A 24,571-nucleotide genomic window follows, 5' to 3' on the forward strand; every position below is an offset into this window, starting at 1 on the left:
TATGACAGAACAATTATGCACCAAATCTAAATTACAACATGTTCAAAAGGAAAATACAAGAGATTGAGTAGACAATACCTTTGAAGAACCTTTTCTTTGTGTATCCCTCGCTTAATCAGCAAAGCGTTCGCTAGCACGAACACAACGTGAACAAATCAGCAAACTACACGAACTGGTAGAACCTCAAACACAATCGAGTAACACTCGATCCTCGACCCTACCATGAGGCTACCTTGATATTCTTGAAGGAACTCTTATTCAAGAGTACCTATGAGCGAAGCAGATTTTTTCAATTCATTGTGACAGAATTATCGCATATACATTCAAACATACTTTCATAATGCTAAAGAGATCAAGAAATCATACCAGATGAAGATTTCTTCTTCACAGCTAGTCTGAAGCCCAACAGTCTACCTCGAACAATCACCACTCGGACAGAAGGAAACAGAGAAAACAACACCATTCAGAGCCCTCAGCATTTTTGGAGTGAGAATCCAAAATGTGGGCTTTGTTCCGATTTGGTAGAGAAAAGAAGGTAGAGAGACCGTACACAACGATCAAGCAAGAGATATGGTTGTCTATCACATAAACAAGATGCTTGATCGTTTAAGTGAAGTATATGATCGTGTAGGAAAATTAAGCAATCATCTAAACGATCGTGTAGGAAAATGTAAACGATTGTCTAAACGATCATGTAGGAAAATGGTGAGTGATCGTCCAAATGATTGCGTAGGAAAGACTAGCGATCGTCTATACGATCGTTTAGTAAATATTGGGAGCTAAACGATCGCTTAGGAAAAAGGTAAACAATCGTTTAGATAATAGCGTGCGACGGTGTAATCGGTTTGCAGTCGCTCAGAAATATCGTATATGTAAGCGATCGTGCAGTCACTATCGTATAGGCATAGATTTTAAACGATGACACTATCTTTTCACAATGTCCGCGCATCCCGAGATCAACACACCGTCTGCTATTTATTATGCACTCATCCGTTATTTAGAACAGAAGAGGCACCTTCCCATTTCCTTTATAACCGTCCAATGAATGTGATCTTATTATATTCATAACATATAAATTAATATCATATATTAATTATAATATTTTTCTCTACTAGATATAAATCATATTTATATCCAATTTTCTCCAAATTAATGTATCTTATACATAAAGTCAATTACATCATATTTAATTAACTCGTTCAATTATATCATATATAATCGAACTCCCTCTTATCAATTTGAACATTTCAAACTAACCCAAAAAATTGATTCTTAACTTGTATCAAAGCTACCAAGGGAACCTTATGAACCTATGGCTCGAAGCTCCAAGGGTACGTGAATAGCTGACTGAACTCTTTAGTCACAATATCCACCATCCGTTAACTGCCAGGTACTCCACTAAAGACTGACAGTTGAACTCTTCTTGCCATAGATATATTTCTATGTCCATTGGATATAACCAATCATCAGTACGATGATCCTTCACAGATGCTCGTAATTACAGCAAGCTAATTTACCGTTTTACCCCTGTAATTACATCTTTCTCCTTAAGTACCACTGATCCCTCTAATGAATAATACAACATAGTCCTACTATGTGTGAACACCTCTCGGGCCATGAGAAGGTGTGTGGCGCCACATCATTCAAGCCCCGGGATCAGCCCTTATGAGAGCAATCTATCTACTTACCCCTACTTTGGGGAAGAAGTGAACTTCATCTTGTGAAGCTGAGTTCCCAGCTCCCAAATTAGACGAATCCCCAAAATGGTAGGTTTGAGTCGACGTTCTGGCCACTCGTACCCATGCAAATCAAAAGACCGCCCACAATGGCAAGAGTTCCCAACTCTATCAGGATTGAGGTCATGTTACCTATGGTCATCCTAGTGAAGTGAAGTCTCAGTCATGAACGGTGTTATATGATAAGTCATTAACACTTCGAGGTCAAGTCTTATATAAACTATTTGTATAGGACGCCCCCGCTCGCATGTTCACTACACGAATGATCAGGATCAGACCATCTGTGACAAGTCAAAACATTTGTAATAATTCCACAAAGCGAACCACGTCCGTAGTGTTACCAGGATAAGGTTTCCCTCTTATATCCATATACTACAGGCTATTTTAGTTGTCACTTAAGACATGATCCACTTGTATGTCACTACATACATGCTTAAGTTACATAAAGACAACCAAGGATATTAAGTTTATTGGTTTGTGGTAAAATGAAAAACATCTAAATGTGCAAAGTCAAGTAGTGAAGTAAATATCATCTATATTATACATCACAAGTGTTCGCACAGTTGTTTACAAACTACTGAACACGAGACTTTAGAGCACAAACCCCAACAATCTCCCACTTGTTCTAAAGCGAAGTGGGGAGTACAAATAAACAGGCACAAAACAATAAACTAAGGCATAAAACCCCAGAGCAACAAAATCTCCCACTTGCTCTAGTCCAGCTGCCGGCGGTCTCGTAGACCCATGCTCTGAAGGTGACCTTCAAATACTATAGCCATGAGAGCCTTCGTAAACGAATTAACAACGTTTTTCTCTGAGGCGGTCTTCGTGATGATCACGTCACCTCGATGCACTATCATGCAGATCGACTTTAACATGGCAACAGGTGAGAAAGTCTCCTCATAGTCGACTCCCTCCACCTGGGTATAACCCTTTGCCATAAGTCAAGCCTTGAAGGTTTGCACCTTCCCATCAACACCCCGTTTGCGCTTGTAGATCCATTTACAAACTATAGGTCTTACCTCATCAGGCTAATCTACAAGATCTCATACCGAGTTGAAGTATATCGACTCCATCTCAAGATTCATGGCTTTGACTCATTCATCCCGGTCAACATCTTCCATTTCCTTTTTATAGGACAATGGATTCTCAACGTCGCCATCTGTCACCATAGCTAAAATTTTCATGAAACCCAGATAGCGATCAATTCTCGGTATGAGAATCCAGGAGGTGTGGGCTCTGAATTGATTTGGTAGAGGGAAGGAGGAACTAGATGATCGGGTAAACGATTGAGTAAGTGGGAGAAGACATAAGTCTATCGTTTAGACTTGGGTACTCGATCGTTTAGTAGCTAGTAGCTATTGTATAGAATACTCGTTCCTTGATCATTTACTCTCTCAAAGCTATCGCATAACTTTTTCTCCTTGCGCGTTTTATTATGAAAAAATGAAAATGATTTTCATTTTTATTTTATCCATCAGTTATCAAAAACTAATTTAAAGTTCCCACTAAGTCGGTTATTAGGAGAAAAAACTGAAAATAAATTATCTTATAATTGATTTAACTATAAATAAATATAATAACTAATGTATCATATTATATTTATGACCTATAATTTTAATATCACATCATATACAACATATAAACTATAGTTTTTTTCTCCTCCATGGCATTTTGTTGAGGTTGATACTTTAAATCTCGCAGGATCCTGTAGTTTTTAAACACGTGTATGAACAAACATTTGGTGATTTATAATATGAGATATTTTATTCACTTCAATCTATGAAATATGAGATATTTTAGTTGCCTTAATTACAAACCAATAAACTAAGATCCCTGGTTATCATTGTAACTTAAGCATGTATGTGGAGACATACAAGTGGATCGTGCTTTAAGTGATAACCTAAATGATCTATAGTATATGGATAAAGAAGGGAAACCTTATCTTGGTGACGCTACGAGTGTGGCTCGCTTTGTAGATGTTACAAGTGTTGTAAAGTGCTACAAATAGTGTGATCTTGACCATTCATGTATTAGACATGCGAGTAGGGATGCTCTATACAAAATAGTTTGTATAAGACCGGACCACGAAATGTTTAGTCTCGTTATATAATGCTGTTCATGACAGAGACTTTCATTTCACTAGGATGACTATAGATAACATGACCTTAATCCTAAGTGAGTTATGAACTCCTGCCTATTAGGGTGGTCCTTTGATTTGCATGGGTGCGAGTGGTCAGATCGCCGACTCAAACCTACCATTTTGGGGATTCATATGATTGGGGAGCTGAGAACTCAGCTACACAAGACAGAATTCATTCATTCTCCAAAGGAATTCACTCATTCCCCGAAGCAAGGATAAGCAGATAAATTTCTCCCTTAAGGGCTAATTCCGGGGCTTGAACAATGTGGCGCCGCACCTTCTCTTGGCCCGAGAAGGGTTTACTCATAGTGAGACTATGATGTAGTTCATTAGAGAAATCAGTGGTACTTAAGGAGTTAGATGTAACTATAGAGGCAAAAGGTAAATTGGTCCAGTTGTACTTACGAGCGATTTGTGAAGGGTCATCGTACTGTTAATTGGTTATATCCAATAGACATAGAAATATATCTGTAGTGCGAAGAGTGCAGCTGTCGGTCTTTAGTGGAATGTCCGACAGTTAACGGATGGTGATATCGTGATTAAAGAGTTTAGTCAGTTATTCACGTACCGTTGGAGCTTCAAGCTACAGATCCATAAGGTTCCTTTGGTAGCTCAAGGATTTATGTTGAGAATTAGTTTTTAGGTTAGTTTGAAGTGTTCAAATTAACAAGAGGGAATTTGATTATATATGATATAATTAAATTGATTCAATTATATATGATATAATTGATTTGATGTATTAGATACATTCATTGGAGGAATTAATATAAATATGATTTATATTAAATGTCAAAAAGGAGAAAAATAACTATGATTTATACATATTACATATGATGTGATATTAAAACTATAAGTTATAAATATAATATGATAAATTAGTAATTATATTTATTTATAATTAAATCAATTATGAGATAATTGATTTTCGATTTTTTCTCCTAATAATCGATTTAGTGGGAAGTTGTAATTAGTTTTTGGTAACTAATAGATAAAATGAAAATGATTTTCATTTTTTCGATATAGAACGCGCATAAAGAAAAAGCTATACAATAGTTTTGAGATAGTAAACGATAAAGCATCGAGTTTTCCTATACGATAGCTACTTGCTGCTAAACAATCGAGTACCAAGTCTAAACGATAGTCTTCTATCTTCTCCTACTTATTCAATCGTCTATATAATCGTTCAGTTTCTCTTGCCCTCTACCAAATCCAAATAGAGCCCACACCTCCTGGATTCTCATACCAAGAATACCAAGGTAGCCTCATGGTAATGTCGAGTTTGCATTCGAGGGTCGAGTATCGAGTTTAACTCGATTGTGTTCGAGGATTCTAAAGTTCGTGTTCATTGGTTTGTTCGCGTTGCGTTAGTACTGTTGGACGATTTGTTGTTTGATCGAGGGAATACGAGAAGAAACGTTGTTCAAGGGTATGTTCACTCGATCTCTTGTATTTTCCTTTTGAAGCATGCTGTAATTTAGAGTTGTTGCATAACTGTTCTGTTAGAATGTAAATGTTCGTGTTCTTTCACAATGGGGTTTGGAACGATCTGCTTCCGCTCATTGGTTCTCTATGAATAGAGTTCCTTTAATTGGTATAAGAGTCAGGTTGTTCTGATATTTCAAATTCCATTGGTGTATTGCATTACATTTGTAGTCTTGGTGGGATTTTTTAAGTTTTTACATTGAGTTTAAATATTAGATGTAGTTGTGGATATGAATTGATGAATGTTTCGAGATGATTGCCTTTATTTGTTAATTTGTTAAAGCTTTCTTTACATTTGTAGTCTTTGAAATGTAAAGAAAACTTTAAGAAACAGAGGCAATCATCCTGAAACATTTATCAATTCACATCCACAACTACATCTAACACTTAAATGCATTGTAGAAACATAAAACCCACCAAGACTGCAAATGTAATCCAATACATCAATGGAATTTGGAATATCAAAATAACCTGGCTCTGATACCAATTGAAGGATCTCTAAATATAGAGAACCAATGAGCAGAAGCAGATCGTACCAAATCTCATTGTGAAAGAACATGAACATTTACATTTTGACAGAACAGTTATGCATCAAATCTAAATTACAGCATGCTTCAAAAGGAAAATACAATAGATCAAGTAGATGATACCTTTGAAGAACCTTTTTTTCGTGTATCCCTCGCTCAATCAGCAAAGCGTTCACTAGCACGAATGCAACGCGAAAAAATCAGCAGTATAAAGATTAAGGTCTGTAGTATAAGGATTAAGGTGAGATACCTGATCCTGGTGACACTGCGGATGCGGCTCGCTTTGTAGAGGTTTGCAAGTGTTGTAAACTACTACAGATGGTAGATCCTAACCATTCATGTGGAGACATATGAGCGGGGGTGTCCTATACAAAGAGTTTGTATAAGACTAAACCACGAGATGACTAAACTCTGTATATAACACCATTGATACTAGAGACTTACATATCAATCCTGAGTGTTTTGGGAACTCTTGCCTTTGAGGGCAGTTCTTTGATTAGTATGGGTAAGAGTGGCCAGATTGCCAACTCAACATGCCTACCTTTTTTGGGACTTGTCTGATCTGGGAGTTGAACTCAATCTACAAGATGAAATTCACTCCTTTCCCGAAGCAGGGATAAGTAGAGAGATTGCTCCCTTAAGGGTTGATTCGGGGGCTTGAACATAGTGGCCACAGCTTCTCTTTGGAAAAGAGAACTCAGTCATAGTAGGATTATGACTTATGTTCATTAGAGGGATCAGTGATACTTAAGGAGTTAGATGTAATTACATGGGCATAACGGTTATTGGCCAAGCTGTACTTACGAGCGATCTATGAAGGATTGTCGCACTGCTGATTGGTTAAGATGGACACATAATATATCTGTGGTAAGGAAAGTTCAGTTGTCAGTCTTTAGTGAAGTATCTGGCAGTTAACGGATGGTGGATCCTGTGACTAAAGAGTTTAGTCAGTTATTCACGTATCGTTGGAGCTTCAAGCTACAGGTTCATGAAGTCCCCTTGGCAGATCAATGGATTCAGTTGAGGATCAATTCTTGGTGTTGATTTGAAATGTTCAAATTGACAAGAGATAATTCGATTGTATATGATGTGATCGGTATGGTGTATGAGATACATCAAGTAGAGGATTGATGTAAATGAGATTTACATTAAGTACCATGAAATAGAAAAAGAGTTATGGTTTGTATGTTTCATGAGATGAAATATTAAAACTATAGATAATAAATATATTATGATAATTTAGTTATCATTTATATTTATAATAATATTAATTATTAGATAATTATATCTTTTTCTCTAATAACCAATTAAGTGAGAGGTTATTGGTGGTTTCATGGTAACCGTGAGATAAAAGGAAATTTTTTTTCCTAATTTTAGTAAACTTTGAAAATTGTTTTTTGAGATTTTCTCTCGAAAAATAATCTCACAGAAGTTGTCAAGTAAATAGGATTTACTAAGCGACAACTTGAAGCGAGCTAAACGATCGTGTAGTGTTTGTAGGCTACAGATATGCAGCTAAGCGATGAGCTAAACGATCGCTTAGCTTTTGTTAGACGATCACCTAGTTTTTGCTAGACGATTGGGCATCGACCTATATGATAGGTTCAGTTTTCTCCCACTTGCTCAATCGTTTACATGATTATTGTTTCCTCAGTCTTTTGCCTCAAACCAAGTCCACACAGAGCCCACCCTCTGGATTCTCACATCGAGAATACCAAGATAGCCTTCTTGGGGTGTCATACTTAACTCGACACTGTCTAGGTTCTGTGGAGGTTATTCGTTTTGTTAAGGTGTTCGTGACCAAGGCGATCGCTGAGTTCGAGTACGCGGTGTTCGTACAGTGTAGCGATCATGTTGAACGAGCGTTCGAGGTTACTGTGTTCGAGCGTTCGTGGTCAAGGACCTTGGCGATGAGTCTACAAATGTGTGTAGCATTTCTCCTTGATTATTTGTAGTATCATACTGTAATTTCTGTAATGAATGCATAACCATATGTGTTTTTTATGACTATAATTGTTAAGTTCATATATAATTATAACTTGGAATGATCTTTCCACTGCTCATGGAAATCCTCGTGCACGATTTCCTTCAATTGATATCAAAGCCAGGTTGTTCTGATATTCCAAATTACAAGTCTGTTTTGAACTTCATTTTATAGTCTCGGTGGGTTTTTGCATTTGTAGTTAATTGTTAAGTGCATTTTGGATAGAGTTGATGAACGTTACGGGTTTAATTGCTTTGTTTAAAGCTTTCTTCAATCACAAGTTGTTAATTTGTAAGGGTCCCTATGTTTTTTGGGTGTAATTAAATTGTAATTGAGTCTGTAATTCAAAAAGTTTGAGTTAGCCGAGATGTTCGTGATGAAGTTTCGAAGCATGGAGATGCGGTTCTCAACGAAAAAGAAGACCAAGCATTGGTCATATCGTGTAGCCTAAGGTAAATGATAGTTGGGATTTATCTAAGCGATTGTATAGATTTTTCTATACGATCGTGTAATATTTACTAAACGATTGTTTAGCTAATGCTAAGCGATGGGGTAAATCGTTTACTCTATCGTGTAGCATTGGTTGCCCGATCGCGTAGGTGCTGGAGGTAGATGATTGTAGTGGGAGCATGTGATGCTCATCATTTAGTAAAAGGCATATGCTAGGCGATCGTGCAGTTAGCAAGCTTCATCGCTTAGTTACTACCTACACTATCGCACGTATATGATACGGAGGCGCTAGCTAAGTGATCGTTTAGGCGATGGTGCTTTGCCGCATCATAGTCGTTTAGACGATCGCGTAAGGCAGACGTTGTGTGGAGCACGCTAAACGATCGCGTACCTCAAGCTTCATCGCTTAGTAAAAAGTACACGATCGTGTAGTATTTGCTAAACGATAGTTTAGTTCTGGGAGCGTTGGTAAGCGATAGAACGAAGCGTTTGTTTTATCGTGTAGACAATCGCGGGGAGTTTAGTACACGATAGTTGGAGATGCATTACTTCGCCCGGACGGTTCAAGACCCGGTTCACCTATTTGAACTGGAGACTCATTGTTTTTATAATAGTTAACTTTAATTTTGTGATTTTAAGGCAATTTTACCTGGTTCATTTACATTTATTTCTTATACATGTGATGTATGGTGCTTATATGCCAAAATGTTTGACATATAGTTTAAAATCCACCTTAGGTTGTGCAATTATTCATGCATCATGTATTATAAATGTTATAATTTAGCATGAAGAAATTACTTGAAAGCATGCACATGCATCATGAAATATAAGAGTTATATTTTGCATACAGTGAGCATTATCATGCATCATTCTTTTATTATAAGTGTTATAGTCTAAGGATGAATGGAAGTATGTTGTGCTTGTTTCATTGCTGTTTTGTATAAGTGTTATATAAAAGAAGTAGCAATGAATGAACAATACATTGAGTATGACACTTAGGTTGTTTATAATCGTTATAAATGCCTTGCATGTGTTAACTTAGCATTGTGGTTTTGGTTGTTTTTGTTTATAAGTGTTATAAAGAAATTTAGAACTAAAATCGATAAGAAAGAGCTTCATGCGAACTTAGGGTGAACTCAAATTTTTTAAAAGGGTTTTAAAATTGGATTGAGATAGACCTAAGTTCAAATGGTTCTAAAGAGTTTAGTAACCTAGATTAATCTTTTAAAAATCGATTTAATAGGATTAAATTGGTTGAAATAAAAGATTAAATTTGTTTTAATCTATTTATAAGGGACCTTTTGTCTAAGGTGGGTTCTGGCTAGGCTGGGGTTCTTAGGAACCTACTTGGGAACCTACCTGAAAAGATGAATTAGATAGATTTTCACAAGCATGCAATAATTTGGTCAAAGACTCCATTAAAGAGTTTAATGGATGATGATCAAAAAGTTATTTAACTATCCAAGGTAAAAGTTACTCTTCGACAAACCTAAAAATAATTTAGTTAAAATCCTTAGTCGTGTTTTTTCTAAGTAAGCTAAACCTTAGGTTATAAAATACTAAGTGGGAGGAAGAGATGTTTCTGATAGGTTTATGATTCCACTATGATTCTACTCACGTTTCTTTCTGTATGTTCACACTGTGAGATTCATGCTTGGCCTCGTGTGCCCTGGGAGAATCCCCCTTCGGATGGTGTTTGCATGAGCCAATATCAAGGTGGACGGAGAGATTGTTTATAGTAAGTGGGTGAAGGGTGTTTGTCAACACGTCCTATGGTCTCTATCATTGGTTCACACCGTTAGATCATTCTATACTCCCTCGTGGCGTCCTAGGAGTGTCCCCCTTCGGATGGATTTTGTGCAATTGGTCTGATCAAGGTGAACTCCAGAAATGGATAAGGTCGCTTTAGGTTTTGCCCCAATCGGACTTTTTCCCTTCAGATTAGCGGCTTGGGATGGATCTCTAGGGCCTAAAATGATGGGTCACACTTACGGAAGATTGTTAAGTAAGTTAATGATCTCTTGGCTAAATTAATGATGACTAGTCGTTATAGGAGCAAGAGTTGTTCTGGTATTAATGACTGGTTGAGAACTTCTCAATTTAGAAGAGGGATAATTGACCTCCTTTTGGCGGCTTTTGTCCCAAATCTTTGAAGCGTCATTGCGAAACTAGATGTCACACAGGGTTCATAGGAGTGTCCTCAAGTCTTGACCCTTGATGCACCGCGAAGTGTTCGCAATGCATGAGTTGTGGATGAAGGCTAATTCGTTGGCCCGACTTCACATTTTGGCTAACATACCTATTGTTTCGGCCAAAAGGGTTGAGCACATAATCCTTGCACGCGAGATCATGGACTCGTTGCAAGATATGTTTGAACGTCAGTTCTTACTTTTCGAGCATAAAGGGATGAATGACGAAACCAACAGTGCCAATTATTCTGACACTGATCCCACTACTCTCTAAAAGAGGAGATAAGACAGTAAATCTGATTTATTGGTCTTGGAGACGTGTTTGGTAGAAAATGATGATTCTGCCTGGATCTTTGATTCGGGTGCTACCAATCATGTTAGTTCCTCTTACCAAAGATTCAGTTTCTGGAAATCGTTACCACAGGAAAAGATGACTCTACGAGTCGGTACTGGTGAGGTTTTTTCAGTTGTTGCTATAGGCAGGTTGAAGTTATTTGTTGACAAGAAATGTTATCTGTTACTGGATAATGTTTTTGTAGTTCCTCATATTAAGAGAAACTTAATTTCGGTTTCTTGTCTCATTGAACAAGGCTATACTGTCTTCTTTTCTGAGAATAAAATGTTTATTTTCAAAAATGGAATGGAGATTAGCTATGGTTCAGTGGAAAGTAACTTATATGTACTAAAGTCGTTAGTCATAAAAGCCTTGTTTAACACTGAAATGTTCAGTACAGCAACAACATCTAAAAGACCAAAGGTTTCTCCTAAGGAAAACGCCCATCTTTGGCATCTAAGGTTAAGTCACGTCAACCTCAATAGGATTGAGAAGTTAGTGAAAAGTGGACTTCTAAAGAGTTTAGAAGAAAACTCCTTGTCGGTATGTGAATCATGCCTCGAAGGCAAGATGACCAAACGACCTTTTACTGGAAAAGGTTACAGAGCCAAGGAAGCCTTGGAGCTTGTACATTCAAACTTCTATGGTCCGATGAATGTTAGAGCTCGGGGTGGGTATGAATATTTCATCTATGAGTATAAGGCTGAAGTTGAAAACTTGTTAGGTAAGAAGATAAAAACACTATGATCTGATCGTGGTGGAGAGTATATGGACCTTCAATTTCAGAACTATATGATAGAACATGGGATTGTATCCCAACTCTCAGACCATGGTACACCTCAGCAAAATGGTGTATCAGAAAGGAGAAACAGAACCTTATTGGACATGGTTCGGTCTATGATGAGTTATGTTCATCTTCCAAACTCATTTTGGGGTTTTGTAGTGGAGACTGCATATTATATCCTGAACAATGTTCCCTCAAAAGTGTTTCTGAAACACTTTTTGAGTCGTGGAGAGGCTGTAAAGGTAGTCCGTAAAGGTAGTTTACGTCACTTCAGGATTTGGAGCTGTCCGACACAAGTGCTAGTGACTAACCAAAATAAGTTGGAACCGCGTAGGTTTGTCTCAAGTACAGGATACAGGATTCCAAGAGGGGTTTACTACCCTTCAGGCATGGAATCATTTTGTCTAAGGATCAATGTTCTAAGAGACCTCAAGAGGTTGAGGAACTTGAGGAGATAAGACAGATTCTCTATGCTTCTACTTAGGAAGCTTAATGTATGCAATGTTTTGTACCAGACCCGACATTCGGTATCAGTCCAATCCGAGAATATTAAGAAGAAGATTCATTGGATGAACTAAAAGAAATTGTGTTTACCAAAGGCATTGGGTAGACTAAATTTTCATGGTCTAAGTGGTTTTAACCAAGCATTGATTGCCAAGCAAGTTTGAAAAATAATGGAAAATCCAAATTCTTTGGTTTCTGTTGTTTTAAAAAGCATCTACTTTATTGATTGTTCAATCATCGAAGCAGTTATGATCCTAATTCTTCTTTTATTTGGAGAAGTTTTGTCTGGGGGAGGGATCTATTATCCAAAGGATTATGATACAAGGTAGGTGATGGAAACTCAATATGTTTTTTTCTTAGATCCTTGGTTACCCAGACTAATCTCTTTCAAGCCCATTTATCTTAATATGATATCTTTATCTTTATTGATGGTTTACTTTCTTCTGGAAGCTGGAATGAAGTTTTATCATCTGAGTTACTAATAGAGGTTGATATAGATTTTATCAAGCAGATTCCAACAAATAGGTGAATTCTTGAAAAGTTAATTTGAAAAGTTTGGTTCTTACATAGTTAAAAGTGGATATCGGCTCTTTATGAAGAATCTTATTGACACAAAAAGCTCCAGCAACAAAATTTGGCTAAAGTTTGGAAAAATCTCTGGAAAATAAAATTTTCAAACAAAATTAAGTATTTTTTATGGAGAGCTCTAAATATTCTTCCTACCCGAACAATATTAAAGAGGAAAGGGATGGAAATCATACCTTATTTCCCTATTTGTAATGAGGAATTTGAAACCATCGATCACACTCTGTTTGGTTGTCAAAGAGTAGTTGAAATTTGGAGTAGAATCTTAAATCGTCCAATCATATTTGACGAATTCAATCTCAGCTTCATCTATAGATGGATTCACATCAACAATTCCTGCAATTTTGAAGAACTCGAATTAATTGATGTGGAGCATTTGGGCTGATCGAAATAAGGTGGTGCATAATTCCTATATCGTTGATTCTTCAATCTGAACTTTGTGGATTCAAAATTATTTATATGTGTTAAACCCTCCAATTGATGCTTTGAAAATAAGTGTTGACGCTGCTTGGGGGAAATCTCCTTCAACTTTAGATGTGGGAGTTGTTTGTAGAAGATCAAATGGATCCTTGTTTGATTTAGCTCTTGCCTGTTTATCTTATTCTTTAACTCACCCTCTCCTGAAATGCAAAAATTTGGGGAATTAAGGAGGTTTCCATTAAATTTGGCTGTTTAGAAGTAATAAATTTGATAAATGGAAAATCACAATATAGGTAGAATGCTTGTATGCAGAGATTTCTAAGCTTGTTGATGATTGTTTGGCTATCTCCTTCAAATACATCACAAGAAATCTAAACAATTTCGCCCATTAAGCTCCCAAGAGAGCAAGAAGATTTTGTTTGTGCCGTTACATTTTTTCCTTTTTTTTTGGCTATTTCTGTTAATATAAATTCCAAAGCTGCCCTTGAGGCTTAATAAAATTTTTTTCCTCAAAAAAAAAAAAAACCCAAATGAACTAGAATATATTCTTTTAAAAAATTAATAATATAATATAACTTTTCATAATTAATAATAATAATAATAATAATAACCATCTGTCCATTTTTATATTTTCACAATATATGTGTGTGTGTGAACATAAATTCAAATGAAAAACAAAAAGTATAATTTATATCAATTTTGATGCAACATTTTCTCTAAAGAATAAGTTTTGAAGCATCTATTTAAAAAAAAAAATGAAGCAACATTCTTTATTTCAAATATTAATCCTGAATTAGGTAATTGAACCAAATCTCTTTCAATGATAAAATTTCAAAAATAAAATCTCTAGATATACCAAATATCTCAAAATTTTGAGGTAGATTTCAATTATGCTCCTCAATTTTGAATATTTTATTTTTTTATTAATCAAGTTTCTTTTTGTCATGCTTTTTTTTTCCGACTCCTTTGGTTATTAGGAATGTTCGTCTCTTCAAGGAGCTTTACTTTCATTTCGATTTTTTTTTAACTTATATTCTCCAGTGTTTTTTTTTGTGTAAGAATATGCCCTAATTTACTCTTCATAGTTCTTCTTACCTAATCTTCAACTTGAGACTATTTTTCTAATTCATCTATTGGTTTTTAGAATTTTTCTCCCTATTTCATTTATTACTAAAATTGTTTTTCTTTTCAAAAAGAAAGTTTTTTATTTTCTTTTAGCTTTGAAATTTGTTTGTAAAATACTCTTTAGAGAGCTTTCTTTATTAAAATACAATAAAAACTAATGTAACCACTAATATCTAAAAATTGAATAGCATACACATCAATTTTAAAATAAAAGGTAATTGTAATTGGTAGCATTTTTAGGAATAATAACCAAGTATATAACATCATTGATAGACTCTTACTAGTGATATGATATATCTTGTTTAAGTTATAAAAAGTCTGCGGCGAATTGAGAAAAGAGTAATTATGCGACAGATACACTGAGTATGCAAAGGAACGGGTTGAGAATATCTTTAGCTAGCATTTCCCGAGAATGCGTTGACTCCTACCAATAATATGGTCTATTATTGATAGATTATTTACATTTGATCATATTTATAATTTCTTTTACATTATGTTATATCTGTTAATACTTTAGGTCTAATATCTATATTTACAACTATTCCTGAAATAAATGGTAACAATGGTCTTGATTTTTTCTATAGTTACATACACTTAATTTTGGCATATAAGCTATATTTTAGAACCATTTTAATGTGAAAGATAAAAATAAAAATATTAAAAATTTAAGGTCATAGTTAAACTAAGTTTTGGCATATTGGATATAATTTAATCTTCATAGTTAATGATATAACTATTTTCTCTCTCATATTCCCATAATTCGAACTCGGATAACAAATAACTCTTCAAAATATTCATAATAATAATAATAATAATAATAATAACTAACAGATTTATACTAAAAAAAGAGATTCAAAACCGAAATTCCTATTCTCCATCTCTTTTATCTCAAATCATTTCATTGGATATTTAAAAAAATCTAAAAAGAAAAAAAAAATTATTATTTATAGAGCTCACTCTATTAAGATATTTTTTAAAAATATATTTTGACTTCAAAATTCCTCCCATCAAGCCTTTTGAATAGCCCACTTTCCTACTCTTTCTCTAACTAAACCGTCTCCCTCTCTCTAACTTTCACTCTTCCCATTTTACCCTTACTAAACTAAAAAAAAAAGAACAATTCAACTAAAATGGGGATAAATTTATCTTTTTTTAAAGTAAAATTGAATAAAACACTCCATTTAAGAACAAGTAAAATTGTTAATTATTATAAAAAATAGGTTAAAAAAACACTTTTTTTGTCCCTGAACATTCATGAAAATAACAATTTAGTCCATTAACTTTAATATGTAACAATTTGGTCATTGTACTTTCAAATTTATAACAATGAGTCTCTAACGTAAAAAGATTCATCAAAATTAGATGTCAAGTTTTATCTTTTTTATGATGTAGACTTTGTATTATATAAAAATATTGACTCCCTAACTTGTTTATCAACTTATTTATTAAAAAAAAAAAATCATTAAATCTTAACAATAATTTCTGCTATGAGGATTGAATAGTTTCAAATTTTAAAATACGAAGACTAAATTGTTATATAATAAAATTCAAGGACTAAATTGTTATAAAATAAATTAAAGTTTAAAGAGTAAATTGATATTTTCATGAAAGTTTAAGGACTGAAAGTAATTTTAACTTAAAAATAAATAAAGATTTTATTTAATTAATTTTTCTAAACACAACATGGGACCGCATAGGAACAAGTGGATTTTTGTTGCATAATGTTGGGTCAAATGGATAAAATGTTTATAAAGTATGTTTATAAAAAAAAGAATTAAATTTGTGAATCACAACAAACAATCTGACGGCTGAGATTTCGTCATCATAATTAATATTAAAAAGACAAAAAACCAAATAAGTTTGTTCTGTCACTTGGGAAAGTTGCAGCTTGCCGACATGTGTGATTTTGTTATGAATTTTCTTAATTTTTACCACATTGGTTTTTCCGAATTTTTTTTAATATTTATTTCAAATTTTGCTCACAAGGGTGTATTTGTAATTCCATTTTTTTTTAAAAAAAAAAAAAAAAATCTAATTTCAGTTACAGTCCAGTTCGATATTCAAGCAAAAAATATTGCCTCAATTCACTGAATTTGGAAAATATGGCTGTAAATTTCATGTATAAAAGGAAAGGAAAGCACCATAAAGTTTTCAAATTCAAATTAATCAATTCGAAAGTAAAAAGAAAAAAAAATGAATATGAATACATAAAAAAATATGTAAGTGGATTTTTATTTTTCATCTTTTTAAATTTGAGTGCTTTTTCATTGTTTTCTTTTTTTCTTTCATCTCTTTTTTTTTTCCTCTTTGCTGTTCTGGGTTTTGCTTCTTCTCAATAACAATAAAGAAAAATGGACCCTTTGATGCTTAGAGTTTATGCCTTATTTTGCCTATAATGCCTGGTTTGAAGCTCTCTTTCTCTACTCTTTATATAAATCTTAATTTTCTTTTTGTTGATCTAAATTTCCCAGATTTGGTACTTCTTTTTTGTTCTTCTTTATATTCCAAAGTTCAATTTTTGAAGATTTTTTTGGGTTTAATTCAATTATCATAATGTTTTTTGAAATGGGGTTTTCAAAAGTTTGCTTCTTTTTTCGTTTTTAATTGAAAAATTCTGAGAATTTTACAGAGTTTAGAGAGCACCGATGAATATTTTTTCTTTACATGGAAAGAACATAAATTTTGAAGAAAAAAATTATGGAATGTGAGAATGTTTTTTGCCATGTTTGATTCCATATATTATTCTGTATCTTCCCTTTTGTTCCTTTCTAATTTTTACTTCCTTTTTAGTGTTTTTTTTTCTTTTTTAAAAGCATTATATACAGATAATTACTCTCTCAATTTCTAATTCTTTTTGTAGGCATCATCTTCATTTTTATCTTGAACTATAGACAATTAGTAGGTTTTATCTGTAAATGCATAATAGATTCTTAAATTTAAACTTTCATTCTTTGAATTTCTATGGATTTTGAAAATTTGATTACATTACATTAATATGTTTGATTGTAGTGTTGAAATGCATATGGAGTTTTCTGATTACACAAGAGTTGTATTCCATCGAATCAGTAAAATAGATCCAGAGAATGTAAAAAAAATCATTGGTTTTTTACTTCTCCATGATCATGGTGATCAAGAGATGGCTAGATTAGCACTAGGACCTGATAGCCATATCCAGGAAGTTATTATGCTAGCCAAGAACGAGCTGCATCAACTACGATCGATGCCGGCCCCGGTATCACCCCCGTCCCTGTCCCCATCTCACGGAGGTTTCATTTCATCTGCTATTAGAAACAGGCAGTTTTCAACTTCCCCTCCTGGTTGGGAGCAGCCACAACTGACTAACAAACCTACTCCTGATTACATACCATTAAGCTACTCTGATTCTATGTATGAATTACACAATCCTCACTTCTTTTGTTTAGATGACCATATGGAACCGTCGAACTCCGGTCTCTCTAGCTTTGATTGTAGATATGTGGAAAATGCTGCAATGGTCAATAGCTTTATTACAAGGAACACTCGCCATTACTCGAATGTGCCGGAGTTTCAGCCTAGGACATGTCACTACTTCAACAAAGGATTTTGTAAGCATGGAAGTAGTTGTAGGTATCTCCATAGTGGGAGCCTTTATAATAGCAATTCTAATGTCAATGATGATCATGTTTTCCGACCTGGTTCGCTCGAGAGGTTGGAGTTTGAAATTGTTGAGCTTCTTAAATCAAGAAGAGGCAGTCCTATTTCAATTGCTTCACTGCCAATGATTTACTATGAAAAGTATGGAAAAGTTCTTCAAGCTGAAGGATACCTAACTGAGAGCCAGAGGCATGGTAAATCAGGTTTTAGCTTGACAAAGCTCCTCACTCGATTGAAAAGCAGCATCCAGGTGATCGACAGGTTGGTATCACTTTTGACTTTAAGCTTTTGGTTTTAGTAGTGAGAGGTTTATATATGATTATCTTTGGTTTGTATGGTTTGTATGTCATGTCAGGCCTCATGGACAGCATGCAGTCATTTTGGCAGAAGATGCTCCGAAATTCATGGACCATCGGAAGGATAAGAATGACCCCGGTCCGATCGTTAGCAGCGCACGACAGATATATATGACATTTCCAGCTGACAGCACCTTCACAGAAGATGATGTTTCTGATTACTTCAGGCAAATGCTAAATGCTTGTGTTTAGCATTTTTTCCTTTGATACATTTGATTGGCATTGCATTGTCTTTGCTTATTACTGTTTCAATTTGCACATTATCTTATTTTGTTTGTGTGATTATAGTGTCCACTATGGACTGGTTGAAGATGTAAGGATACCTTGCCAACAAAGGAGGATGTTCGGGTTCGTGACGTTTCACAGTATCGAGACTGTGAAACTAATCTTGTCTGATGATAGCGAGCATTTAATTTGCGGGGCTCGGGTTCTCGTGAAGCCTTATAGAGAAAAGTCCAAGCTATTGGAAAGGTATACTTACTGCCTACTCCCCTTCCTCTGCCTATTCCATATGCATTGCCTTCAACTTCTTAAAATTTGGTTTTGTTTTGATTCAGGAAGTACCAAGAAAGAATTGAACAGCAAAATCAAGATTATTTTTCTTCACGCTATAACAACCTCGAACCCGAGCAGCTTCACTTGAGTAAGTAGGCAAGATTGTATTTGTTTCTTGTCTCAATTTATGCATCACGACTAACACAAATCATTCTAGTTGCAAGAGGCTATGATTTTTCCCCCACGATGCTGAGGTTAAGAATGGAAGAACAGCAGCAGCGGCAACAACAACAACACGCACTCGAGAGGAGCCTTTCCGAGATGACCTTGATTCAGAAATCGGTCGTGAATCAGCCCTACTTTAGCTATCAGATGAATGAACTGAAACTTCCAGTTCCAGAAGGTTAATGATGATCATAAGCTTTTTTGTTTACTATGTTGTCAATTCCTTTTGTTATAATAATTCTTAAAATGCATTTGACTTTACCACCTACAGAAAGATTTGATCATCTGATGGATATTCTGAATGTACTGAAAAGTGGCTCTGGCTCTAGCTCGAGCTCAAGCTCTATAACTGATGAAAATAAGCAACCCCGGAACGTTATAGATTGGAACCACATCGAACTCAACCTCAAGAGGTAAAAACAACAACTTATATATGTTTTTTGATGGTGAAATGGATAGTGATTATGGGAATTTTCTTTGTTTTATTTTGATGACAGTGAAGGATATAATCTACCAGAAAGTCCATTTGAAACTTCAACAGGAAACAACACATAGAAGTGATAGAGATACATCCATACAAACATAGGATTATCAAATCTTCTTTTACATATAGAAGAGGAAGGGAAAAACAAAAATCGAAGAACAAAGAACGAGAAACAGCGGATTCTGATTTGAAGACAATTTGTCTCTACTATTACCATTTTGTTCTTATTTCTGTCCCGAGTATATAGAGTTGTCGGTCGGTCGGTCGATCTGGATCGGCTTATAATAAAATGTAATGCACAGATCTTACATGTAAGAAGATTCTAAGGTTTCTTTCTTTTTTTCTTTTCTTTTCTCTCTCCTTTTTAATTATTTTAGTTATAGAAGAGAGAGGGAGGTTTGTCTTGGTTTTAGATATAGAAAGATAGGGTCTTTTTAGGTGTAAGAAACCACAATACATCAATCTTTTGAAAGATTGTGAAATGTTATTAGAATCTTCCTGCAATGAATAAATAAAAATCTTTGTTTTTTTTTTTAATTATTTGTCTATTTATTTCAAAGTTGTTTTTTGTTCGAATTAGTTTGATAAATTTGTTTGTGATATTAAAAGAAATAAATAGTCGTTTTTATTTTTAAGTGCTCTATTTAATAGTAAATTTGTTGATTAACACCAAATTTAGTAGATGGTTAATGAATGTTTGATTGGAATGTACAAATATAATGTCTATTTTTCCAATCAATTCGTTCTTAGCATGTGTATTGTTTTTTCTAAGAGGACTATCCAATTTATTTTATAGAAAATTTGGTGATATTTTTATTTGTTGTCCATTTTGTGTCTTATTATGTATGTGTAATTTTTATTAATATAATGTCTTTTAAAAGTAGTAAATTTATTGATTAACAAATGTGGATTGATGTAATTTTGATATAATTTTGTTGAAAAGATCAATTCATTCGGTTTTTAGAATGTATCAATTTGAATTTTCATTACTTTTATCCATTTTAAGGCCTGAAAATAAGCTCATTTTTTTAGTCTTAGCGAGCCTATTAAAATTACGTTCAAACCTAATTTACAGGAGGGAAAACAATACAAAAGAAAAAAAAAATAAATAAAAATAACCTCTTATTTCTTAAAATATTGTATGGGGAAAGGAGTGGGAAGAAAATTTTCCAGCCCAACCCAAAATTTTCTTTCTTTCTCCTTTTTTGGCCAGGAAAAGGAAAGATGAAAAAAATGTGTATACAATATTGATCTCACTATACTCTCGCAACGTACACATTAGACAAAAAATTGAATATATTAGATTATTATACTATAATTGAATAATCATTAGACAATAAATTGAATAAATTAAATATATTAGATTATTATACTATAAATTGAATATATTATATTATTATAATGTAAAACTTTATTGATTACAAAAAAAAAATTGGTGGGTTGCTACATGCGTCATAACTCCAGTCGTTATGACGCATGTAGCAACCCACCAAGAGATGAATGTAAACGATGATAAAGGAGAAGAAAATGAAGAAGATGGAGCTGAAGGAATTAATAGATGCATTGATTACAAAATGTATTAATGTCTTAAGCCAAAATGTAACATCAATCTCTTGCTTTTCATCGGAAATACATCAAGGCTGCTGGTGGCGCCATGGATGGATGGATGGTGGAGAAGCCTCTCTCAAGCTCTATCTTCGGCATAACTCCAGTCGTCACTCGAAAGAGGCTGTGGCGGTGGAGAATCCTCAAAAAGTGTCTGTTCATGCTTCCATCTGTGACCACAAGGATTTGCCTTAAGATAAAAGCTCAGAGGCCTTGAATTTGGGCTCTAAAGCTCTATTTATAGAGCTCAATCGCCGACAGTATTGATAGTCCCGCTCAGAATCACTGCCACTTCTGACGTGATAGGTGAAATGTCAATATCATCTTATCTTTTTTATACTCCCTAGGTATGGTATGCGTTCATGCTTGTTTCTCCTGAAGTATCAACATAATCCACTCACTTTGCGATCGAACTTCTATCACGGTTATCACTCTGTAGCTGTGGCATTCCATACGACGAACTGGTCTTCATGAAGATCAATGCATGCGAATAACTTTGCGATGGTCTGGGATCAACACATGTGATCGATTCCTACGATAGCTACAAAAATAGACATTTTGACGCAGAATAATGAGTAATATAGGGTTAGCAGAGATTTTTCGTGTTGATCGACGCAAGCTCACTTTTCACGTGAATTCTCAATATTATCAACGCATATTCTGCTTGTTAGCCCTCATAATTCTAAGTAAACGCCTACAATAGCTTGGATTTCTATTAGCTATCAAAACTACTTTATAAAACTAGCTAGCATGAGAATAATCTTTTTTAAAAACATGGTTTCTTTAAAAACATTGTAAATACTTAGTCACTCACAACTTTTAGGACTACTCCTCAAAAGTTGATATGCTTCTAACACTGGTGTCAATCCTGTGGACACAAAAGCATATATTTAGCTACTAGCATTGATCACCCTTTTGAGACTAACTCTAAAATAAGCCTTGCGTTCAGCCTTCACCTAGAAGACCTTCACTCAAACGCATACCTTGCTGTAGGTCTAGTACTTAGAAATTTCTTTAAGACTTTGGCTCTTGCTATGCGTCCAACCACACCTCACCATCGCATCCCATTTATGTAACCAACACTTGTTCTAAGTGTTCCTTCTGCCGCACATGGTCATCCGAAAAGGCTGTTATGCATCCAAAACTTCAATGCAAGCTTTCCTCAGCCCACACAGCAAGTCCAATGCATAGGATTGCTCAACCCTTAGTCTATCCGAGCGCCTACTTTGAGCTGCCAACTTACTCAACCCAAGCAACTGCCTGCTTGTTTATAAAATTCTAGATTTTTCTTACTGTATTAATAACCCAAGCAGCTGCTTGCTTGTTTAGAATCGCCTTAGGAAGCTTACCTTAAAATTTCAGCTTCAAACTCTTTGTGGTTCGTCCTGGAGCCTCAATTCTTCATCGATGACCTGGATTCACCCGTGAACTGAACCTCTAGCCACTTTTTCCATTCTCCGGCCTTATTTTGGTGAGACCTTCTTTCGAAAGCATCATCTCTGAAACTAGACTCTCATAGCTTTCCAATGACACCAAGATCTCTCAATTTGCACCGAGAAATTATTCAAACCGAGCTTTTGAAGTTCAGCCTCCCTTTTATACTACTTCCCATAGTTTACCATTAAAGCCTAATATGACACCTCCAGCTTAAATGGAGTTAAATCTGGTGCTTAGGATAATTGTTGCCCCTTAATCGGTGGTTAAAACCGATTACTTCATTCACTATCAATGCATGCTTCAACTAGGTTCAACGCACACCATAGTTCTTCATGCAAACCTTTTGCAACGCATGAGTTGTGTGCCTTGGCCTCCTCTTGGCCTCAAGCCTCAACGCAACTTCAGCTCTTTCAACTTTGCAAAGCCTAGCCCACGCAAGCTCTACTCATCGCATGACAAGCTTGACCAATGCATAGCCAGCCTTACTTCAGTGCACAGCTCTAACGTACACTGAGTAGCCAACGTTCAACGCCTAGATTGGTCCGCTTACATGCAAGCCTCAATCGTTTAGCTCAGCGCCCATCGCATAGCTCTCATTATCGCTCATCGTGTATCTCTCGCTGTCGCCATCACGTATCTCTCGCTATCGCTTATCGTGTATATCTCGCTGTCGCTCATCATGTAGCGCTGACCCCATCGTCTAATGCATCACACCCATCGTCTAACGCTCACGCCTATCGTGTAGCGCCATCGCCTAGCGCATCACCTAGGGCTTATGCTTATCGTGTAGCACCATCGCCTATCGTTTAGCACTATTGTCTAGCGCATCATTGAGTGCTGCATGTAGCTACACGATTGTCCACGCGTAACACTCCAACGCCCAGCTCCCACGCTCGTTCACACCTGATGCTGCCGCATGCATATTAACATCCAAAATTTGGTTACTGCATGCCTTGTCCAACGCATGGCTTTTCTTCGCTCAGCCACACTTGGCTTCCTTAAATGCCCAACTAACCTCTCAAATGAGTAAGGCCAACGCCCTTGACTCAACTCCAACGCTTTGCACAAGGCCAACGCATGGGCAAACACTTAGCCAATTTTCTTGCTTCACCCAAGAGTCAAGCTTCCATACTTAAACATTTCTTCAAACTTTTTACCATTTTCTCTACAATTAAACATTAATTCTCACATTAACCTACTCACCATACTGGTCTCAGTAGGGAACATACACAAGTAGAGAAATTAGAGCTTAGGGTTTACAATATGCTCATGTATAATTCTAAGGATTTGATCCTTACTGGATACGTGAATTCTGATTTTTAGACTGATAAGATCGGTATTCACTCTTAATGGAGGGACAGTAGTTTGGAGAAGCACCAAGCAAGGGTGCATTGCTGACTCCACTATGGAGGCCGAGTATGTGGCGGCTTGTGAAGCTACTAAGGAAGCTGTTTGCCTCAAGAAATTCTTGACGGATCTGGAAGTCGTTCCAGACATGTCAAATCCCATCACACATTATCGTGATAATAGTGGTATTGTGGCTAAGTCCTGAGAGCCTAGGAGTTACAAGCACGAAAAACACATAGAACGGAAGTATCATCTCATCCAAGAGATTGTGCATCGAGAAGACGTGATCGTCACGCATATAGCTTTGAAGCATAATGTTGCTAATCTGTTTATAAAGGTCCTCACGGCTAAGGTGTTTGAAGGTCATCTGTAGAGTATGGGTTTATGGGACAAGCCATGTTTAGACTGGGGCAAGTGGGAGATATTGTACTGGGCGGTTTGTGCCCTAGTTTATTGTTTTGTGTACTTTATATTATCGTTTGACTTTTACACTGTACACCTCACTAGCTTTAGGTCAAGTGGGAGATTGTTGGGGTTGATACCCTAAATGTTGTAGGGTTCTATACTTTTTAATTATAATGTACAAACATTTTATTTATGTAATAAAATATGTGATATCTTATTTCAAAATTAGATGCTTTAACCACAAACCAAGAAACTAACATCCAGGGTTATCTTGTAGCTTAAACATTTATGTATAAACATACAGGTGGATCATGTTTAAAT

The 24,571-nt window shown here is 35.4% G+C and overlaps 1 protein-coding gene across 2 annotated transcripts; it reads left to right on the forward strand.

Annotated features, from left to right (window-relative positions):
* Window positions 1-16,351: 16,351 nt before the first annotated feature.
* On the forward strand, window positions 16,352-19,990 carry LOC120091723 (zinc finger CCCH domain-containing protein 18-like). 2 transcript variants are annotated; one of them, XM_039049836.2, is made up of 8 exons: window positions 16,352-16,482; window positions 17,273-18,157; window positions 18,252-18,419; window positions 18,541-18,723; window positions 18,810-18,895; window positions 18,965-19,150; window positions 19,244-19,385; window positions 19,470-19,990. In XM_039049836.2, the coding sequence occupies exons 2-8, from the start codon at window positions 17,280-17,282 to the stop codon at window positions 19,525-19,527; spliced, it is 1,701 nt and encodes a 566-aa protein (XP_038905764.1). In that variant the 5' UTR covers window positions 16,352-16,482; window positions 17,273-17,279; the 3' UTR covers window positions 19,528-19,990. The 2 variants fall into 2 exon arrangements, with proteins under 2 accessions (XP_038905764.1, XP_038905763.1); XM_039049835.2 differs by lacking the exon at window positions 16,352-16,482 and adding an exon at window positions 16,502-16,665.
* The last annotated feature ends 4,581 nt before the right edge of the window (window positions 19,991-24,571 follow it).

Source organism: Benincasa hispida, chromosome 11, assembly GCF_027475165.1.
Source record: "Benincasa hispida cultivar pf3 chromosome 11, pf3_genome.v1.1, whole genome shotgun sequence".
NCBI lineage: Eukaryota > Viridiplantae > Streptophyta > Magnoliopsida > Cucurbitales > Cucurbitaceae > Benincasa > Benincasa hispida.